General features: G+C 34.6%; 1 protein-coding gene across 3 annotated transcripts in view; it reads right to left on the bottom strand.

Annotated features, from left to right (window-relative positions):
- LOC127847193 (uncharacterized) overlaps positions 1-19,120 on the bottom strand; it is a 227,020-nt gene that overhangs the window by 75,941 nt on the left and 131,959 nt on the right. For all 3 annotated transcript variants that reach the window (XM_052378918.1, XM_052378917.1, XM_052378916.1), the window contains exon 32: positions 1,500-1,677. In XM_052378918.1, coding sequence (XP_052234878.1) covers positions 1,500-1,677 — 178 coding nt within the window. The remainder of the gene's footprint in view (positions 1-1,499; positions 1,678-19,120) is intronic.

Genomic DNA, 19,120 nt, shown 5'->3' on the forward strand with positions numbered 1-19,120 from the left:
AAGATAGCGTGATAAACCATGAAATTTGGGAAAAGTACCATTATAAATAACAGTATTCCAATTGTTTGTATGTGTTATTTTTTATTTTTTTTTTTTTAAATAATTGCTACGGAATTATTTCGCTGTAAGATTATTTCAATTAACTAATAATTGAGTTGATTGGAAAAGTTTGGCATCATTTTGGGGGAAATTAGGTCAGATTTATAGAAAATTTTACTTTTTGCAATGTGGAAACAGCCTGTAACACATAATTTTGGGCAAAAAATCACTGATGTTGTAATTGGGCCTTTTCCCATTCAAAGGCATTATACCAATTTAACTGTTCTCCACTTAGCGCACTTGCAATTGCGGAATACATGCATAAACGAGAGCGCCGATGGCGTTAAAAGCATAGGTGCAAGATACAGGGAAGAATGGCGTTACGTGGTATAATGTAGTTCGATATCGCCATCCGCGAATTTCTCAAATCAATAATTTCAAACAATTACCGACTATTTAAATAGATAATCTTTCCATTTACATCAGTGTTTGAAACGCTTATGAACAATAATTACCCAAGCCTTTCAAAATTTAAGCACGGACAGATCTGTATCGAACTATTCTTTTCACAAATGAAAATAGACGCTACCCTATTCGTCTGCGTCAAGAATTTGTCGTAAAACTTGTGGTAAGCGTAAGATGCAGACGTGCACAACAGATTGAGTTATGAATACAGATTTCTGAATGCAGATTTTTATAGAAACTCCTCACAGCAGTTACTTCCCTTGCTTCGCCCGGTCAGTAACTTCTAGTATAAGGGAGGCCACTGCGTAGGAGATTGAGATTTATTGTGCAGATAGAATTGTTTTACGAACGAAATTTGTTTTAGGTTATAAGAAGATTTTTTAACATAAAACGGTCTTAGAAAAATTCACTAAAACCGGTGTCAGCAATATTCTTGGAAGAAAACGCTCGAAAAACGTTTTCAAATTTTTTTTGTAAGAATGACCATATACTAAATTAAATAGATATTTCGTCTGATTTTTGATCAGGTAAGGCTTCATAAAGGGCAACCGACCGATGTGGATTTTCGAAATGTGGTATATACCATAAGCATAGGTGCGTAAACGCACCTATGCTAAAAAAGTACATAGTTAGATATGTAAATAGGTTTTGAATACACTAGGCTGGTTAAATTCGGGAACAGGGGTCTAGCGGCATGCTGGTCTAGGAATCAGAAGGTTTCTGGTTCAATCACCCTAAGAACACTGGAATTTTTCTCAGCACAAAATTATTCCCTGATTGCTCCTCTCCACCCAGGTGTGTAAATGGGTACCTGTGAGGGAAATAAGCCAATATGCCGTGGCTGCATACTGCTCCGAGTGTAAATGGACGGGTCATATCCCAGTGATCGGGGGGTAAGTCCACTGAAGATGTACCATCATCAATATTAAACCATCATCAATATTAAGCTCACCCTTTACCTTCAATAAGTTTTACACAAGAATCCACATACTTACGTTTGTACGATGTTGGAGTGGTCGTAGCAAGTTTCTGCTGTCCCTTCATGTGACTCTGCGAGTCTGCCGACAGGTTCCTTGCCGACCGGGTCTGGCTGACTGCAGACGGTGGCAATGACCGCCCGCCCGTTGCCTCCACTTCATGTTGGTCAGACACTGTGCTGTCCTCCCACGCAGACTGCAACAGAGTTGATCATGTTCTGGGAAAACAGTGCTAAATGCACGAGTGCAATATGTCCTCTTAGAGGCTACACAGGCTAATTGATCACAGTTTTTTTTTCACTTGTAGGGGAATGGTGGCGGGGCCCGTCCAAAGGGGAAAAAATGAGTCGTTTTTTAGGAAAAGGGGAAAATTAAAAATTCACTTGTTTATATGTAATGATATTTACTATATCAATACACATGTTTATATGAATATAATATTAACAGCTGAATGTCTTTGTCTTTTTTCTTAAAATTAAAATATATATCAATGTTTTTTTCAACATTAGTTTCAGACAGTTCAGCCTTCATGCACAGTCTCAATTTTCTTAGCCATTTTGAGTATAATTGTGATCTTTTAAATCAATAAAATGGCAAATTTTAGCATTTTTTATCAATAAAATGGACCAAATTGGAATGATTTTATCAACAAATATTGACACAATATAGATACATCAGGCCTTTTCCTGGCCATTTTGGGAGAAAAATGCAATTAATGTGAAAAGTCCACTGATTTGGGAAAAAACAATTTAATATAACTCTTTATAATAATTCAAAATAATATAAAATATAGTTATATACTTTGTTAGTTGTTTATGAAATAAATTTGAGATATATTTATCACGATTATGAGACAGTTATTTAAAAAAAAAAATATATATTTTTTTTTTTTTTTACATCTCGAGGGGATTTTTTTTACAAAATGGTGGAAAAATATATACTCTTTTTTTAGGGGAATGGGGCCGAATATCGGCCCCGAAATTGCCATAAAAAAAACACTGGATCATGTTCTGGGAAAACAGTGCTAAATGCATGAGTGCAATATGTCCTCTTAGAGGCTACACAGGCCAATCAGGGATAAGACTAGTCTGAATTTTGTTTAAAAGGTACTTTCTATAAATAAAAAAATTAAAAAATTGAAAATAACATCCCTAATTAGCCTGTGCAGAATACACAGGCTAATCTGGGATAAGCCTCTCCATCTAGTCTGAATTTTGTTAAAAAGGCACTTTCTATAAATAAAAAATTCAAAAAAATGAAAATAACAACCCTAATTAGCCTGTGCAGAATACACAGGCTAATCTCAGTGTTCAACACTAACGGGAGTCCGGTGGTCCGGGACTCCAGGAAATGAGACTCGGACTCCTTGTTTTTGTGTCAAAGATGTCCGTCGGACTCCTTCAAAATCATCTTTGAATCATATAAAAAAATCCCATCGTTTCGCAAAATCAGAATGCCTGTTAAAAATATCTTACTCAGAAAAGGTTATTGTCGAACACTGTCTATAAAAACCTGAAGTTGCATTTTTTGGCTACATTAAAATTGTAATAATTTAATATTCACCCTCTACATACTGAAGAAGGAAGTTTTTAATACCAAGTCATGACCTCACAATTCAACCAGTGCTTGAGAACTGTAAAGAGTTCCTCCAACAAGGAAGATTATAGACAGCTGGTATATTGATAGTGAGAAGTGTTCAATTAAAACTAAGTGATGTCGGAAGCATGTACAAAACCAGAACAATACCATCATTGTGACTATGCACTTGAACATTATTTTTCTTTTATTCCATGAAAACCCCTGTCTGGTCTACACGTTTGTTTTCAGAAGATGCATTGTTTATACTTATATTAAAATGATGAAACAACTTTTATTGTCAATTGTATAGTTTATGTAAGCAAAAAAATGAAATTCCATTTACCAGTTTTAGTGAAACACATTGGAACGGAAAGGACCCCAGTCTGTTTACTTTTTTTTTTAAATAAAAACCCTGTTCACAGTGCTCTGTCATATCTTAATAAGATGTACCTAGCAAGGGCCCTTATTAGATCTAATGAGCACAACTTACTTACAGTAAGCTTTTGTGATTACATTTTGCACATTTTTCATCATCGTTCCTACATGATCTGTTATCAACATAAACATTGTGAACACTAGAGATTATATTTATTTCCAATTTATAAGAAACTTTGTAAGAAGATTGGTCTAAATGACAATTGGGAAAATTACAAAACTGCATTCAAAAACTTGGTTACCATGTCAAATTAAATGATAAATTTCTTAACATTCCCGAAGTAACATGTTTACCAAATCCTCATGGAACTTGCTTCGAACGCTGTGTAAATCTTCCGAGTTTGAAAAGGGTTCAGGTCTACTGGAAAATATGAATACCAGTGGGCTTAGACGTTTTCCTTATGCGGGTTACACTTTAAACAATCTAGAATTTAAATGTTCTGTTAAAGCATCATGAAACAATCAGAAACATTGTACTCATGATATTTAACTAAATACGCAATTGATTCTACCCGTTCCAAAAAACGACTTAAGGTGAAAATAGTTTAGGGAGGAATTATTTAGAAGTTACTCTTGTTAATCGTTCAGTTCGTCCGAAGTGTTTAAATGTGTGTTTGATAATACCCTAGAGTGAAAATGTGCCCCTCTTTTATGGTTACTTGCTTGTTATGTATGGAGCAAACACTTAAACAATGTCTTCTCTGAAACCCCAAGGCCAAGAAGTTTGGTTTTGGCAGGTATCATTTTATTGTGGTCCTTTACCAAGATTTTTTTTTATATCGTCCCTCGGGTAAAAACTGGCCACGCCATACGATGAAGACATATTTTAAGACATATAAAAATAAGTTTTTTTCTCAAAACGTTAGGGCAGGGATTTATTTTTTGTTTAACATCGTATACTGGTCCTGTAATAACTTTGGTAAAATCATCCCTCTTGGGTTAAAATTGACCCAGCCCTATGGGTTACTTGTTTAATTATATGCATTAGTGAGCACTTTGAAAATCTTTTCTGAAGCAGCAGGGTCCAGAGGCTTGTTATTTTGCATGTAACGTCTTATTAAAGTCCACTGCTACAGTTGTTCAAATAATGCCCCCTGGGGTCAAAACTTGCCACATCCAGGCAGGGAATAATCATTTATAAAGACTTGTATAGTAAATATCTATAACTTCAAAAATAATTTTCTTTCAAACCGCAAGGGTCAGGGGTTTGATATTTGGTGTGCAACTTAAAATAATTTTCCTCTTTTCTTCTAATAAGTTTTCTTAAATCATGTGCCTGGGTTAAACACTTACAACAACGGAATCATCTGTGAAATATGGAAAAATCTCGTATCGCGAGATCAGATTCTCCGCACCTTTAAACATCCGATAAAAAGCCACTCATCGATCTGCTTAAAAACATTGACAAAACAAAACAATCGAAATTATGTATTTTCGTTCCTTGTCGAAGTGCTTGCGAGTAGCAATAAGAGCAACTCTAGAACCCTGAATCAACCCAATCTTGGTGGTTTTTTACTTAGATATTTTCGATTGTAAAACTAGCTTTCGCTGAACAGTCTCTAATTACTATAAACATCATCATAATGCCTGTAATTGTGCACGTTTAACGGTCCCTAGGCACTGAGGATGGGAACGACTGTGAATCAGTTGTGCGTAAATAACCCCATATCACTATCAATCAATAATTTCAGAGTCTTTGTGGCGCTTAGTTGGCTTTGTTATATTATGTTAACTATAATAGGAAACATGTATAAAGCAATTCGCTGTTACAACAAAACCCGAAGCTCAAAAAGCAAGCATATATTAATGCATTATAGAAAATGATATTGTTCTTAATTACAATAATTAGCTTAAATATTACTGGCATGTGTAAAGTAATTTTGCAATCTGAGATAACAAATGACAACGATTGAATTGCAGTCACGTTGAAATTCGATTGGAAACCAAACGAGAAAGAGGATTTAACAATTTATGGTTAAGATGTGTCATAAACCGACAAACACGGTATACAAAATGTCATAATTTTTGGACTTCCTGAAGTATGGTCGGACTCCAACATTTCAGAAAAAGGGAATCCAAAGAACTCCTTAATCAGTATAGTTAGTGTCGAACACTGAATCTGGGACGATACTTTACACATCTTAGAGGCTACACAGGCTAATTAGGGATAAGACTCTCCATCTTGTCTGAATTTTGTTTAAAAGGTACACATATGCATTTAGCTCAGTTGTCCCAGAATGGGGCTATATACCATTTCATGTTGGTCGGACAATGTGCTGTCCTAATGTGGCTATATACCATTTCATGTTGGTCGGACAATGTGCTGTCCTAATGTGGCTATATACCATTTCATGTTGGTCGGACAATGTGCTGTCCTAATGTGGCTATATACCATTTCATGTTGGTCGGACAATGTGCTGTCCTAATGTGGCTATATACCATTTCATGTTGGTCGGACAATGTGCTGTCCTAATGTGGCTATATACCATTTCATGTTGGTCGGACAATGTGCTGTCCTAATGTGGCTATATACCATTTCATGTTGGTCGGACAATGTGCTGTCCTAATGTGGCTATATACCATTTCATGTTGGTCGGACAATGTGCTGTCCTCCCACTAATACTGCAACAGAATATATATAAGAGCATCGGTTCTAGCAAAGTGGGGCTATATACCATTTCATGTTGGTCGGACAATGTGCTGTCCTCCCACTAATACTGCAACAGAATATATATAAGAGCATCGGTTCTAGCAAAGTGGGGCTATATACCATTTCATGTTGGTCGGACAATGTGCTGTCCTCCCACTAATACTGCAACATAATATATATAAGAGCATCGGATCTAGCAAAGTGGGGCTTAATGCATGTGCGTAATGTGTCGTTCAGATTAGCCTGTGCAGATTGCTACATTCAAACTGAATGAATCAAAGTTTAAGTGGGACCCGAAAAGTCAACTTTTTTGCCAGCCTACTTTGAGCCAATTAACTATAATTTCTGACATATTTCTTATATAATGTGTTTACATACATAAGTCTGCAGCAGATTTGCCTCTCCAGTGGAAGAGTATTCATAGTGCCATATCTCTGTGTTTTTTTTACTTCATATGAATTTACACAAAAAATAATTATTAAGTATTTGTATATATTAATATGTTTAAACAGTTATACATCTATTGATCTAATATTATAATATAAATGTTTTTTTACTGATCAGCTAGTTTTTAAGAAGCACGTTTTTGAGTTGATGTAAGTAACACCACTAAGATACAGAACACACATACGTACTAAATACACATCACACAAATATTAGTTTAAATTTTTGTGAAAACAAACATCAAACTGCATGAACAGTGAAAAGTGTATGTTAACGAGCAAACTATTAAGTGAATAAGTGTTGAGGTTTCGTTTTATTCTGACATTGCTACAATGTTAAACGAGAATTTTGTTTTTTGTTAATAAATGTTTAATGTTTTTTAGTCAAATTGAATGTCTAAAACATTGATTTCTTTAATTTGGACAGAATTTCTTATTTTCTGTTAGTCTTATGTGAGGGATCCGGATCCAAAAAAAATCCGAAGAAACCTTATTTGGATTCGGATTCGGATCCGAACAAATTTTTTGGATTCGTTGCAGCCCTACTAAATACACATCACACAAATATTAGTTTAAATCTATTTATTTTAGCTCAATTGCATCGAAAGCCTCAGGCTTATATAAACGCTCTTGAGTCTGTTTCCTGGGCCTAGAACCAGTACTTGATGTCTATGGGGGGAGATCTAAAGAACGCTCCCTCGATATGGATCAAAACCGTGACCTCCCGGTCGCTAGGCGGACACCATATCCATTACACCATGGCGACTTACATTTGTAGGTCACACAAATATTACACAACACTATTTATTTTTTAGTTAGTTTTTTTTTCAAGAATGATATGATGTCAGTTTCAATGGCAAGATTGTGTCATTGTTAGAATACTGCTTCTACAAAAACACAAAAAATTATGCAAAATGACATATTTTACTAAAATCAATGAATGATCGAGTCAATGACATATTTTACGAAAATCAATGTAAAAATATGTCTTGTATTGACTAATATTGTCCAAAAGAAACAATGCAAAGGAGTTTGTTAATAATTATGGTGTCATATTGTTTTTTGTTGTTTCACATATTGGTTTAGCTTTTGCAGTTTTCTTAAAAAATGAATTTTGAATGAGTGGCATATTTATTTTTAATCACAACTAGACGAAAACATGTTATTTTTCTGAAATGACAAATAATTTTTTTATCATATGTTTCTTAAAATGTGTGCGGCTTGTTTAGAAAACAGTCTGCTAACTTCAGACCAAAATACAATTAATTTTGAAAGCAAACATTTAAAATATTATTATTTTTTAAACCTTTTTTTTAAGCTCGATTGCATAGACAGCCTAAGGCTTATTTGAAACGCTCTCGATTCCGTTTCCTTGGTGTCTATCGGGGAGATCTAAAGATCGCTCCCACATTGGGGATCGAACCCGTGACCTCCCAATCGCAAGGCGGACACCTGATCCGCTATGACACGGCGACTTCAAATTTTCAAATTATTTGAAGAGACAAATTGCTTACTATTAACACATTTATTAAAATTGAAAGAAACATATAAAATTGATGTTGGTAAAACCTCTTTCTAACCATACAGTAAAAAGGGCATGTTTCAATAATGCAACTTCACAACTTCACCATTATATGACAATGGGTTGCTTGTGCAGCCATTTCAGGAGCTTTAAGTTCAAGGTCACACATTGAGGTCAAATGTTGAATTGGGAGGTATCACATTTTTTCTTGATTGTAAACATGTCATATATAACTTAATTTTATAATATTTTACCAAAAATTACCACTAAAATGATAAAGTGTGTCAAGTGAAACACTTGTATACCTTCCTAAAATTTCATGATCATACTTATAGCTCCAAGGTTTAATTTTGTAATAAAAATGCTTTTCCAAACTGTAACCTCATTCATCATGCAGTTTTAAAATAGCTAACCAAAAATGTATATCATGAGAAAATAAATTGTAAAATGAAATCTGTCTCCTTACCCCCAAAATATAATAGCCCTTGATATTGCACGTAGTGATGTTTTGCAAGTTGACGCAGAAAAGTGACTCCCTGAGGCATTCCCAGTTATTAATTGAAAATAAGCGACTCCCTGGGGCATTCCCAGTTATTAATTGAAAATAAGCGACTTCCTGAGGCATTCCAAGTTATTAATAGAAAATAAGCGATTCCCTGGGGCATTCCCAGTTATTAATAGAAAATAAGCGACTCCCTGAGGCATTCCTAGTTATTAATAGAAAATAAGCGACTCCCTGGGGCATTCCAAGTTATTAATAGAAAATAAGCATACATGCCATAATTGTTCAGACCAATTCAGGGACATTGAGCTCAATTATCCGGGACTTTTGCCGATTTTCCGGGACATGTATACATATAGCAATATATATATAGACATATATGCATTTTGATACGCAATTTTTTCACTTTGCAAATTGCTAAGTTTGAAAGACTATCCGAAATACACAAGATCTATTAACGTCAAATAAAACATTACTACTTCCGTTACTATATACAAGCCACGTGTTTTTCGTGTTAAAAAAAGAGCACCAAATTGCTTTTGTGTACATGTCACATATTTGCAGGAAACGCGTTGGCGTATCCACTGCGGCATAAAAACTTTGTAGCGCATTTGTTACTATTTAAAGATGTGATGAAATAACGTTCGATCAAGGCGGGTTTTATTCCCCTGAACACGCGTAAATCGCCTGACGTGAAGTTCTTGTTTTTATAAAACACAAAATACACCCACACTTTACATGCGACGTTCTACATATCTGCGTAGTTTTCGCGCCTTTTTATTTAGACAAAGGATAAAGCACTATTTATTTGACGCTAGAATTTGTTAATGTCACGTAAGCATTAAAATTCGGAAGCATGTTTCGGATTACAAATTGAATAATGCTCATTTGAGAATCGAACGAAACATTTACAGTTGAGCGTAATTAATTCAACAAACTGCCATAAAATCACACGATAATGAAAATTACGTCACTCGATTGTCGTCTGCATGATCTTACTGCAGGTACAGGTATTACTGCTTATGAGTGTTGTCGCTCATTCAAAGCGTGCGCCAACAAACTGCCATTAAATCCGTGTATTAAAGCCAATTAACAACCACATTAAACAATGCCGCCTTTTCGGTTTGACTGCGAACGTGAGACAATCGATATGATAACAGGACCCCTGTTAATTGATTGATTTTGACACGTAGCTTAGTCACCTATTCGGGTAGGCATTGCCATGGAGATGCTGCGGATTAGTAGGAACACAGTGATTAGAGTTGCAGTTAAGCCTTAGATTTGGTACATGTTTACATGAATTTTGTAAAATCCGGGACATTTGACAGATTTCCGGGACTGCGGGACAGGTTCTTGATTTCCGGGACAATCCCGGACGTATGGCATGTATGAAATAAGTGACTCCCTTTGGCATTCCCAGTTATTAATAGAAAATAAGCGACTCCCTGGGGCATTCCCAGTTATTAATTGAAAATAAGTGACCCTTTGGGAATTCCCAGTGATTAATATTAATACAGGGGCAAGGTTTGTATAAATTATAGAAATCCATTCAACAATGCAACAAATTTTTTTTTGAAACTTTCAATTGGGAATTTTGTTTGACAGTAATTGGGAAATTTGTACTTTTTTCTTAACTGGAAAGTGCCGTTTTCCGGTATATTTTAAAGAAGGAAAAAAAATCGCTGCAATCCATAATACCAAGTAGTAAACTGTGAGTCCTCGAAAAAATGTAAGTTTTTTTTATACATAATTTATAAGTCATGTGACCTCAAGGGTCACTTAGGTAAGTCTCGGTAAATCTCTTAATTTTGTTATACAAATTATGTGAACCTCGTTTTGTGACCAGCTTTTACCACTGCATTCACATTTAAACAACTGCTGTAGAGAATCACTATGCATTTACAACATAGGCATCAATTTACATAACCTTAGTGACAAGGCGGTTCAGAATATAATAAGTTATAAGTAGTTTTTCGTCTATCGATGTGTTTAAAAAGGATGTTGTCCCTGGAGTGCGGAATGGAAAGACTCCAGGATCATAATTAACAAGGATGTTAGTCAATATATATAATATGAAACCTATTGGCATTGCATTTTTAATGCGCTGATGTTGACTATTATGTTGATATTTATAAAATCTATATAACCCATGCGACCCTAAACCATTCAGGCTATATTTCATTTGACTAAGTTAAAACAATCAAAGCATTTATAGTGTTCATAAGCTTTTTCTTATATTTGACATGGTAACCTAAGTTTTGAATACACTACTTAGATTTCATCTTTGTTGTGATATTGTGATGATACAAATTCTTACCAAATGTGATCAATATTTAGTCATAAGGGTAGCTTCTACAGTTGTTACAACTTTAGCGTAACCTTTAACCTGTTGACCAGGTTTTTGATATCAATTGGCCCAAATTTTACTTTAAATATTGTTGAGATAAACATTTTTACTTTTATATTTTATTTGGCCTTAACCGAAAATCGGAGTTTGCTTTATTAGATCTGTACTGTAACTTTGCTCTACTTTGCTGTCGGTGTCATGAACTGTAATGAAATCCTTGTAGGTCCCAACTTTGATGGCATGAAAGTATTAAACTTTGCATTTTTTGTTGATTTACCCAGACAAAATGGGCATGAGTTAATTAGAAGCGAATTCATAATTGTCTTCGTGAGGTAATCACCAACGGTTTGGAGTTCCAATGAATAGGAATTAATAACAAGCATCAGAATAACAAATTGTTGGTTATTACCTTAAAAAACAACGTAAGCTATATATAATTTAAAATCTAACATGATTGTTTATACATAATAATCAGGCCTTGAACAATTCACTCGACCGCTCGCATATGCGAGTGTAGTTGACGGTTGGGCGAGTAAAGTTTGTTAAATACTCGACCGACCGGGCGAGTGCTGTTTGTCAAGTTGAGAAATAACAATTCAGTTCCAGAACTCCTGCCACATCAATACAAATTGCAAACAATGTTTCCAACGAACAAAAAATAGGTTTAGTACACAAAGAAACTGCACTTTCGTTTTAACAATGAAAAATGACGTCACGAGCACAGTAAAAATAATTCTCAAAATCTGCTGCGCTCTTTTCGTATGTGTCAGAGCTCTTAGCTAATCGATAAAAAGTGAAAAAAAAACAGTTAAATAATAATTATATTGGTCATTCTGTGAAGAATTAAATTTCATTTAAATGTAACTATAAAAAAAAAATACATAACTGTTAATTATAATACTTCTTATATTTAATTAACAAGAGCACTGCCTTGCGGGTGCAGACCGCTCATCTATTTTCTTTTTAAAGGTGAAGGGACTCTCATTTTCAATCACAAAGGAGGGAGGGGTGGAGTGAAGAGGGGTGTATAGTGTTGGGTGTGGACATTTATTACATTATCTTCAAAAAATGTTCAAAAAAATGCAAAAAAAAAAAAAATTGGGGGGGGGGGGTGATGGGGTGGGGGGATTGGGGGGGGGGATTCTTGGGTGCGATGGTTGGACGGTTTTCAAACATAAATTTATAAAAATAAATATTTGTGTTTTTTAACCGTTTAAAAAAATTGGGGGGTGGGGTGGGGTGGGGGGGTGGGGTGGGTATGGGGGGGTATAGTGTGAGGGTGTGGTGGTCATTTGTAAGATGCTCTTAAAAAAAAATAGGGGGGGGGGCGGAGGGCACGGGGTATGGTTTTGGTGGAGTCTATTGTGGTATGTTAGGTAAGAGTAGTTTTGTCAAAGTATCAATCAAATCTTATCATAAATAAAGAAGTTATGGCAATTTTAGAAAAATTTAATAATTTGACCTTGAGAGTCAAGGTCATTCAAAGGTCAAGGTAAAATTCAACTTGCCAGTACAGTAACCTCATGATAGCATGAAAGTATTTGAAGTTTGAAAGCAATAGCCTTGATACTTTAGAATTAAAGAGGATGGAAACACAAAATTAAACCATATATTCAAAGTTACTAAGTCAAAAAAGGGCCATAAATCCGTAAAAATAACAACCAGAGTTATGCAACTTGTCCTTTTACTGTACCCTTATGATAGTTTGCGAGTGTTCCAAGTATGAAAGCAATATCTATAATACTTTATGGGTAAAGTGGACCAAAACACAAAACTTAACCAAATTTTCAATTTTCTAAGTATAAAGGGCCCATAATTCCGTCCAAATGCCAGTCAGAGTTGCATAACTTTGCCTGCACAGTCCCCTTATGATAGTTAATAAGTGTTGCAAGTATGAAAGCAATAGCTTTGATACTGTAGGAATAAAGTGGACCTAAACACAAAACTTAACCAAATTTTCAATTTTCTAAGTATAAAAAGGGCACATAATTCTGTCAAAATGCCAGTCAGAGTTACATTACTTTGCCTGCACAGTCCCCTTATGATAGTTAGTAAGAGTTGCAAGTATGAAAGCAATAGCTTTAATACTTAAGGAATAAAATGGACCTAAACACAAAACTTAACCAAAATTTTCAATTTTCTAAGTATAAAAAGGGCACATAATTCTGTCAAAATGCATGCCAGAGTTATCTTACTTTGCCTGCCCAGTCCCCTCATGATAGTAAGTAAGTGCACCAAGTTTGAATGCAATAGCATTGATACTTCCTGAGAAAAGTGGACCTAAACGCGAAACTTAACCGGACGCCAACGCCGACGCCCACGCAGACGCCGACGCCAAGGTGATGACAATAGCTCATTTTTTTTTTCAAAAAATAGATGAGCTAAAAATAAATAGAAACAACAATTATTAATAAACAGAATAATTTGTGATCAAAAGCCGTAGCCAAAATTTACCATATTGTAACCATTTGTCAATCAAGCGTGTCTTTCAGTAAAACTTCGTCTGACATATTAAAACTCAGCATGGAAAAGGGTTCTATTTTAAAATATCTGCAAGGTGGTGGAGACAGGGAACAGAAAGAAAGGTCATCAAAACGAGAAGCAGAAAAAAGGAAACATGTGCATAAAACGTACGGAAAGCAAATAAAATCTATCATATAATGTAGTTAATTTGTTTGCAGTTTAGTGTCACTATGTTACGGAGGTTAAAAAGGTTCTGGTTGATCATAACTATAAATATAGATAAATATATATATATTTTTTTTTAATGCAGGGAGAGTAGATTAAAGTGAAGGTGAGTAGATTGTCAGGCCTACTCGCCCTGCAGGGTGATGCCCCTTTTCCACAAACAAATACATACATGTGTTTTCATGACGACAACACACTTAAATTATAATAACTTTTGTCAGGTTCATTAAGATTATTTGAGGAAATTACATTCAATACAAATATTAAGTTAATCATGCAAAATGTGTACCAAGTAAACAGGTTTGGTAACTTATGTATGAACATTTTACTACTTAAATATGGTTTCACTGGGCCGAATGCAGAAATGATATGTTTGTCAAAGTCTCCTATATCACATATTTAAGGAGGCACATTTTACTGAACGGAACATCCGGGAATTTCTTGAATTACCCTGACAACAGAGGGCTCTCTTTCCTTTTTTGTGAAGTAAAAGTAAGACGCTCAATTTATTTGAAAAAAAAATCCCACAAATTTCAAAATTGTGAGAAATTTAGTCACAAACTCCTCAAAATTTTACCAACAATATTCACATAGAAATTGTAAAATGATGATTTTTATGCATAGGTAAAGTAAAATGTTTTCATTGGCCGGACACTTTTGCTTTCGAAAAATAAAATCATACATCATATGAGCAAGTAAATTCTGACAGGTTTAACTGTATCTTCAATGATCCATAGTCAATACTTTTGACAAACATTAAAATTTGTCTATGAGATTTCTGTTGTGTGGCTAGACACATTAGTTATACATTGAATTTTAGTTCTCTTGTGAGAAATGTAAGCCATATAATTTTTCCAGGTTTAAAACCTTTGTCAATAACAATTGTGCCATGTCACATGCGCATAGGATTCCCTATAAATCATACATATTAACAATATTTGACATTAAAATGCATTTCATGAAAATGCAATTTAATCTATTTGAAAAGAAATTATTTAAGCTTTAAAGAATATTTACACATATAAACGGATAAGAATACAAAAATCTACTCCAAATTGCTGCCCTTGCCTCGCTCTCTGCCAGTACTACATTACTCAAGTGTTTTCACTTTCGTCACATGATCTTTCTGATATAAGGTATTTCCCATGTAAAAGTGCATGCTTAAATCTTACTGTGATATCTTTAAAGTGACTCCTCATTCAAACAAATCTGGATCCCCATGCTGACTTTTTAAACAAAGGATCTCAAGTTTTATTATAAAATTTACTGACGGTCCAATGCATTGGTGTGGTTTTTAGCCAAACTAACCTTACAACACTGGTTTCACCAGTTTCATACTTGTAATTCCTTAACAACAAGCAAATTCGTTGAATTGATATCCCCCTTCTCCTCATTGATATATATAGACACCTATGAAGTTTCATGTTAAAAAACTTAAATAGTTTCTGAGATATAATCTAAAAAGTTTGTGACAGACAGACGGATGAATTGTACTTTTGAATATAAAATGTCTGTTAAATGTCAAACAACATACAAAGGCTGGTTTTGTAAAATAGTGTGGATATATTAGATTTGTGAAATGCTTGCATCAAAACTGTGAGATGGCTGACCCAGGCCACACGCAAAGTAGGAAAAAAAGCCCTACAACATTTACAGGTTTTGATAGCAGAATAACTCCATAATGTATTGCAGTATAACCACTTGATATGTCGCAAAATAACCTTTAATGTCAAACTCTGTCTACATAATATGGGTAAGGGTGGTGGAAGAATGATAATTAATTAAAGCAAATTAAAAATGATTCTGTAAATTGCAGTGGAATTGTAAACTTGTTAAAATCCACTTTATACTTTTGAACCCAATGTTTGCTCATGCCATTTTAATAAGGCAAAAGGAAATTATTGCTTATATTGAGGTATAAAAACCATTGAAAACAAATGATAAAAAATTTATATGCAGAAATATGCAAGTACTATACTGCCATAGATGATCTAGGAGTTAACATAGCACATGTTTGTATTCTATATGATTAAACTATACATGTCAGTCAATTACAAATAATTTGCAAAGCATCTTGTGGAGCTTGCTTAAAATTGTATAATAAGTGTACGAACTGAATTTTCTAAAAACAAACCTCTTTAACCATTGGTGGGTTTTCATACTCAAAATACTTTTTCCAAGTATATAATCAGAATGATGGTATTGTTAAGTTGAGTGTGTCTTTCAAAAATCACTTTAAGATTCAATTAAACATTTCTCATTATGAATAAAATCTTCCTTGTTGAGGAGAACACTTCTAGTAATTAACTAGTGGTTGAAGTATGCATTCATGACTCTGTATTGAACCACTTGAGAACAATCTACCATTCATCCTCCTCCAGTCTGAATGTTAAATTATTAAAAGTGTTTTTGGAAGAGAGCATAACAAAATTGCCAACTAAAATGTTTTTTATAGATTAAACAATGTTTAGCATTAATATTTCATGTACAGTAAATTGTGGCCTTCAATTGATTGCGTAAAATCTACTTAAGTTTACATGGAAGGCAGATTGTTTGCGTGAAATCTACTAATGTTGACATGGGAGGAAGATGCAAATAGCATGAACATACAAAAAACATGAACATGTGCGCAATTATATCTGCCATCAATTTTCTCGCTGCATACAAGTATGGAAAGGAATCTAGGTCAAAACCTCTGGATAAGACAGCTACAGTAAAACAACAAGTAAAACACACACCCTTGTTGACTGTGAGTACTTAAATAGTGGATGGCTGGAAATAGCAATTAATAAAAATTGCATCCGTTTTCTGAATTAGTGGCTCTTGACTGACTTCATAGAAATACATGTTGAATGATATTAAGCACGAATCTTTCCCCACGGCCATGTCTTGATAAAGATACATAATTATGTATATTGGGCACCTATTATACATATTTCCATGTGAGCTGGTAGGGTGTTGGTAGTGAAATTCTGTCTAAAAAAGGACTTTTAAAGACACATGATGAGACAGCATACTTTGCACAAGAAACAGATTTTAAGATACGACGTATAGATCAGTGTTGTCAGTACTTAGTCACTAGCCTTGAAGGGACAGTCAATCAGATTGACGAAAAGAGAAAAGTTCTAAAATACTGTTCTAAATCTAACCCTTCGAGTAACTTGCAGACTGTTCAGGTTTTTATGCTGTTCGCTGCTAATCAGTATCTAAGGGTTGAAAATGAGGCCTTTACAACTTGCATCTTGTTAAATAGGAATTTAATTTAATTTAATATTATATTGTAAGAGACTACAAATGTGTACAAATATGTATCTAAGTGGAAAAGGGTTAACAAGAGATTGGACTCTGCATTAGTCTGAGCCGAATGTAGGTCAGCGTCAACAGCAACATGAGGTAAGGTTAGAGTGGGTGTGTTGATAGTGTTCAAGGACAACATCCATGCAAGTATGAAAGCTGTGTAGGAAACATAATTGATATTCTATGGAATGTGTCATTTTGTGTTAACCATGTAGAGATGGAAGGATGAGTCAATCATTATATACCTCTCAGTCAGTCAATACCGGGGCATACACAATATTTTCGGATTGGGTCTACTTTTAATATATTACTGTAAGTACCACATACAATTTGGTTTTACAATCAAGATCAACGGAAATAACTACTAGTGAGGAGCAGCAAGCAGATCAGGTAAACGAAAGGGCATACTTAAATGTTGACTGTGAAGGGCCGATAGTTAAGTATTGCTATTATGTACATCATAGTTCATAGATACAATTACAACCAAATTAAACACGATAAGAGTTGAAACTTAACAGATATATGTATTGTTACATGTGTATGTACTGTTAACATCTAGAATGCAAAAGGAAATAATAATGTACTTCTGTATAATAATATCTCGTATTATGAATATTAATATGAACTTGTGCTAAGTGCACATGTTTCGTTCAGTCTCTCAAAATAGATGCATAGCACAGGGCTGTTTTGCCTTAAGGGAACTTAGACCTGTATGGCATAGGAAAAGCAGAGTACTATTCTTATGCTAAGTAGCACCAAGTGCACTTAACACAGTGGCACACAGAAAATATATATGTTTTACCTTTATGCCATAATGAAGTCAACGCTATTTTGAATACAAAAGCATTATGATATGTTTATAATGCCATAACAAATCTTTTACCTAATAGCGTAACATCATATTATGCTAATATTCATATTCAAATAAAAGTTGTAGTTTGTCAAACCTTCTTTTGCGATTTTCTCCACTGTTTGAAAAATGGACTTATTACGTTCTGGCTCTAACCCCTCGATATTATAACACAAATGTTAGAAAAACACTTCAAATCAAAAGCATCACTTTACAATAAAAGAGCAAAACCAAGAAAAATGCACTATTTTGGCATGTTCAGGAAAGCGCTTATAAAAATAGACTTCCACTGTATGGTTTGGTATTCTGCATTCAAGCAGTCTTTTTTATGTGCATGTACAATTTCAACAACATTTTTGGGGGAGGGATTCTCAGTTTTATGCCACGGATATACGTCCACTGCGCTGCAAAACAAAAAGATTCGTAAAACTCCCGCAAAATTGCCAAAAAAAAAACATTTGTTAGAGCCATTCTGAAACTCCAACTGCGTCGCAAAAACACAAAATTTGTTAACCCTTTGCATGCTGGGAAATTTGTCGTTTGCTAAAATGTTGTCTGCTGAATTTGTAAAATTAGCATTTTCTTCGATTTTTTTTCAAAGAATAATATCAGAATAACAAACAGTTTTGATCCTGATGAGATGCCACATTTTGTGTCCTCTCATCTGGATTCAAACTGTTTGCAAAGGCCTTCACAATTCGGTTCCAGTACTGAAAGAGTTCAAACTCCCAAACTACCAAAACTAACATTTGTTAGAAAGAATACATGCCAAACGTCCCGATCTTGGCGGGACAGTCCAGCATTTGGGCTCTTGGTCCCGGCATCCCGATATGAGACGATTTGTCCCGACATTCGTTAAAAACAATGTAAGGTCTATAAGTTCCCAATAAAATTCGCTTTCGAGCTCTTTCTGGCTAATCGCTAATCCCTTTATTGCCCCAAATTAACAACCCACTTCTACTACTCGATTGCACCAGTGTTGTTTTTGACACCTCATCAGCAATTTATCGGCAACTTATTGATTTAATCAACATTCACGCCATGGACCGGCATGGTGTTTTTATGATAGGGGTCGCTAATTGCTATCGAAAGATGTATCATACAGAAATTAACGCCACCTGCATTAGTATTTTATGGCCCAATTAAGTCCAACGATACTATTATCCTGTGTATTATACAACCTAAGGTTATAAATCCTGTCAAAACACCGATTTTGTACATTAAACACATTGAATGCTGACCAATACATATTGATGTTTCTCTCAAATTACCTTTCGTTTTCGACTGATTTTCAGAAAACAGTTTGTACATTATGCATCAATCTAAA

The sequence above is a fragment of the Dreissena polymorpha genome, chromosome 10 (assembly GCF_020536995.1).
Source record: "Dreissena polymorpha isolate Duluth1 chromosome 10, UMN_Dpol_1.0, whole genome shotgun sequence".
NCBI lineage: Eukaryota > Metazoa > Mollusca > Bivalvia > Myida > Dreissenidae > Dreissena > Dreissena polymorpha.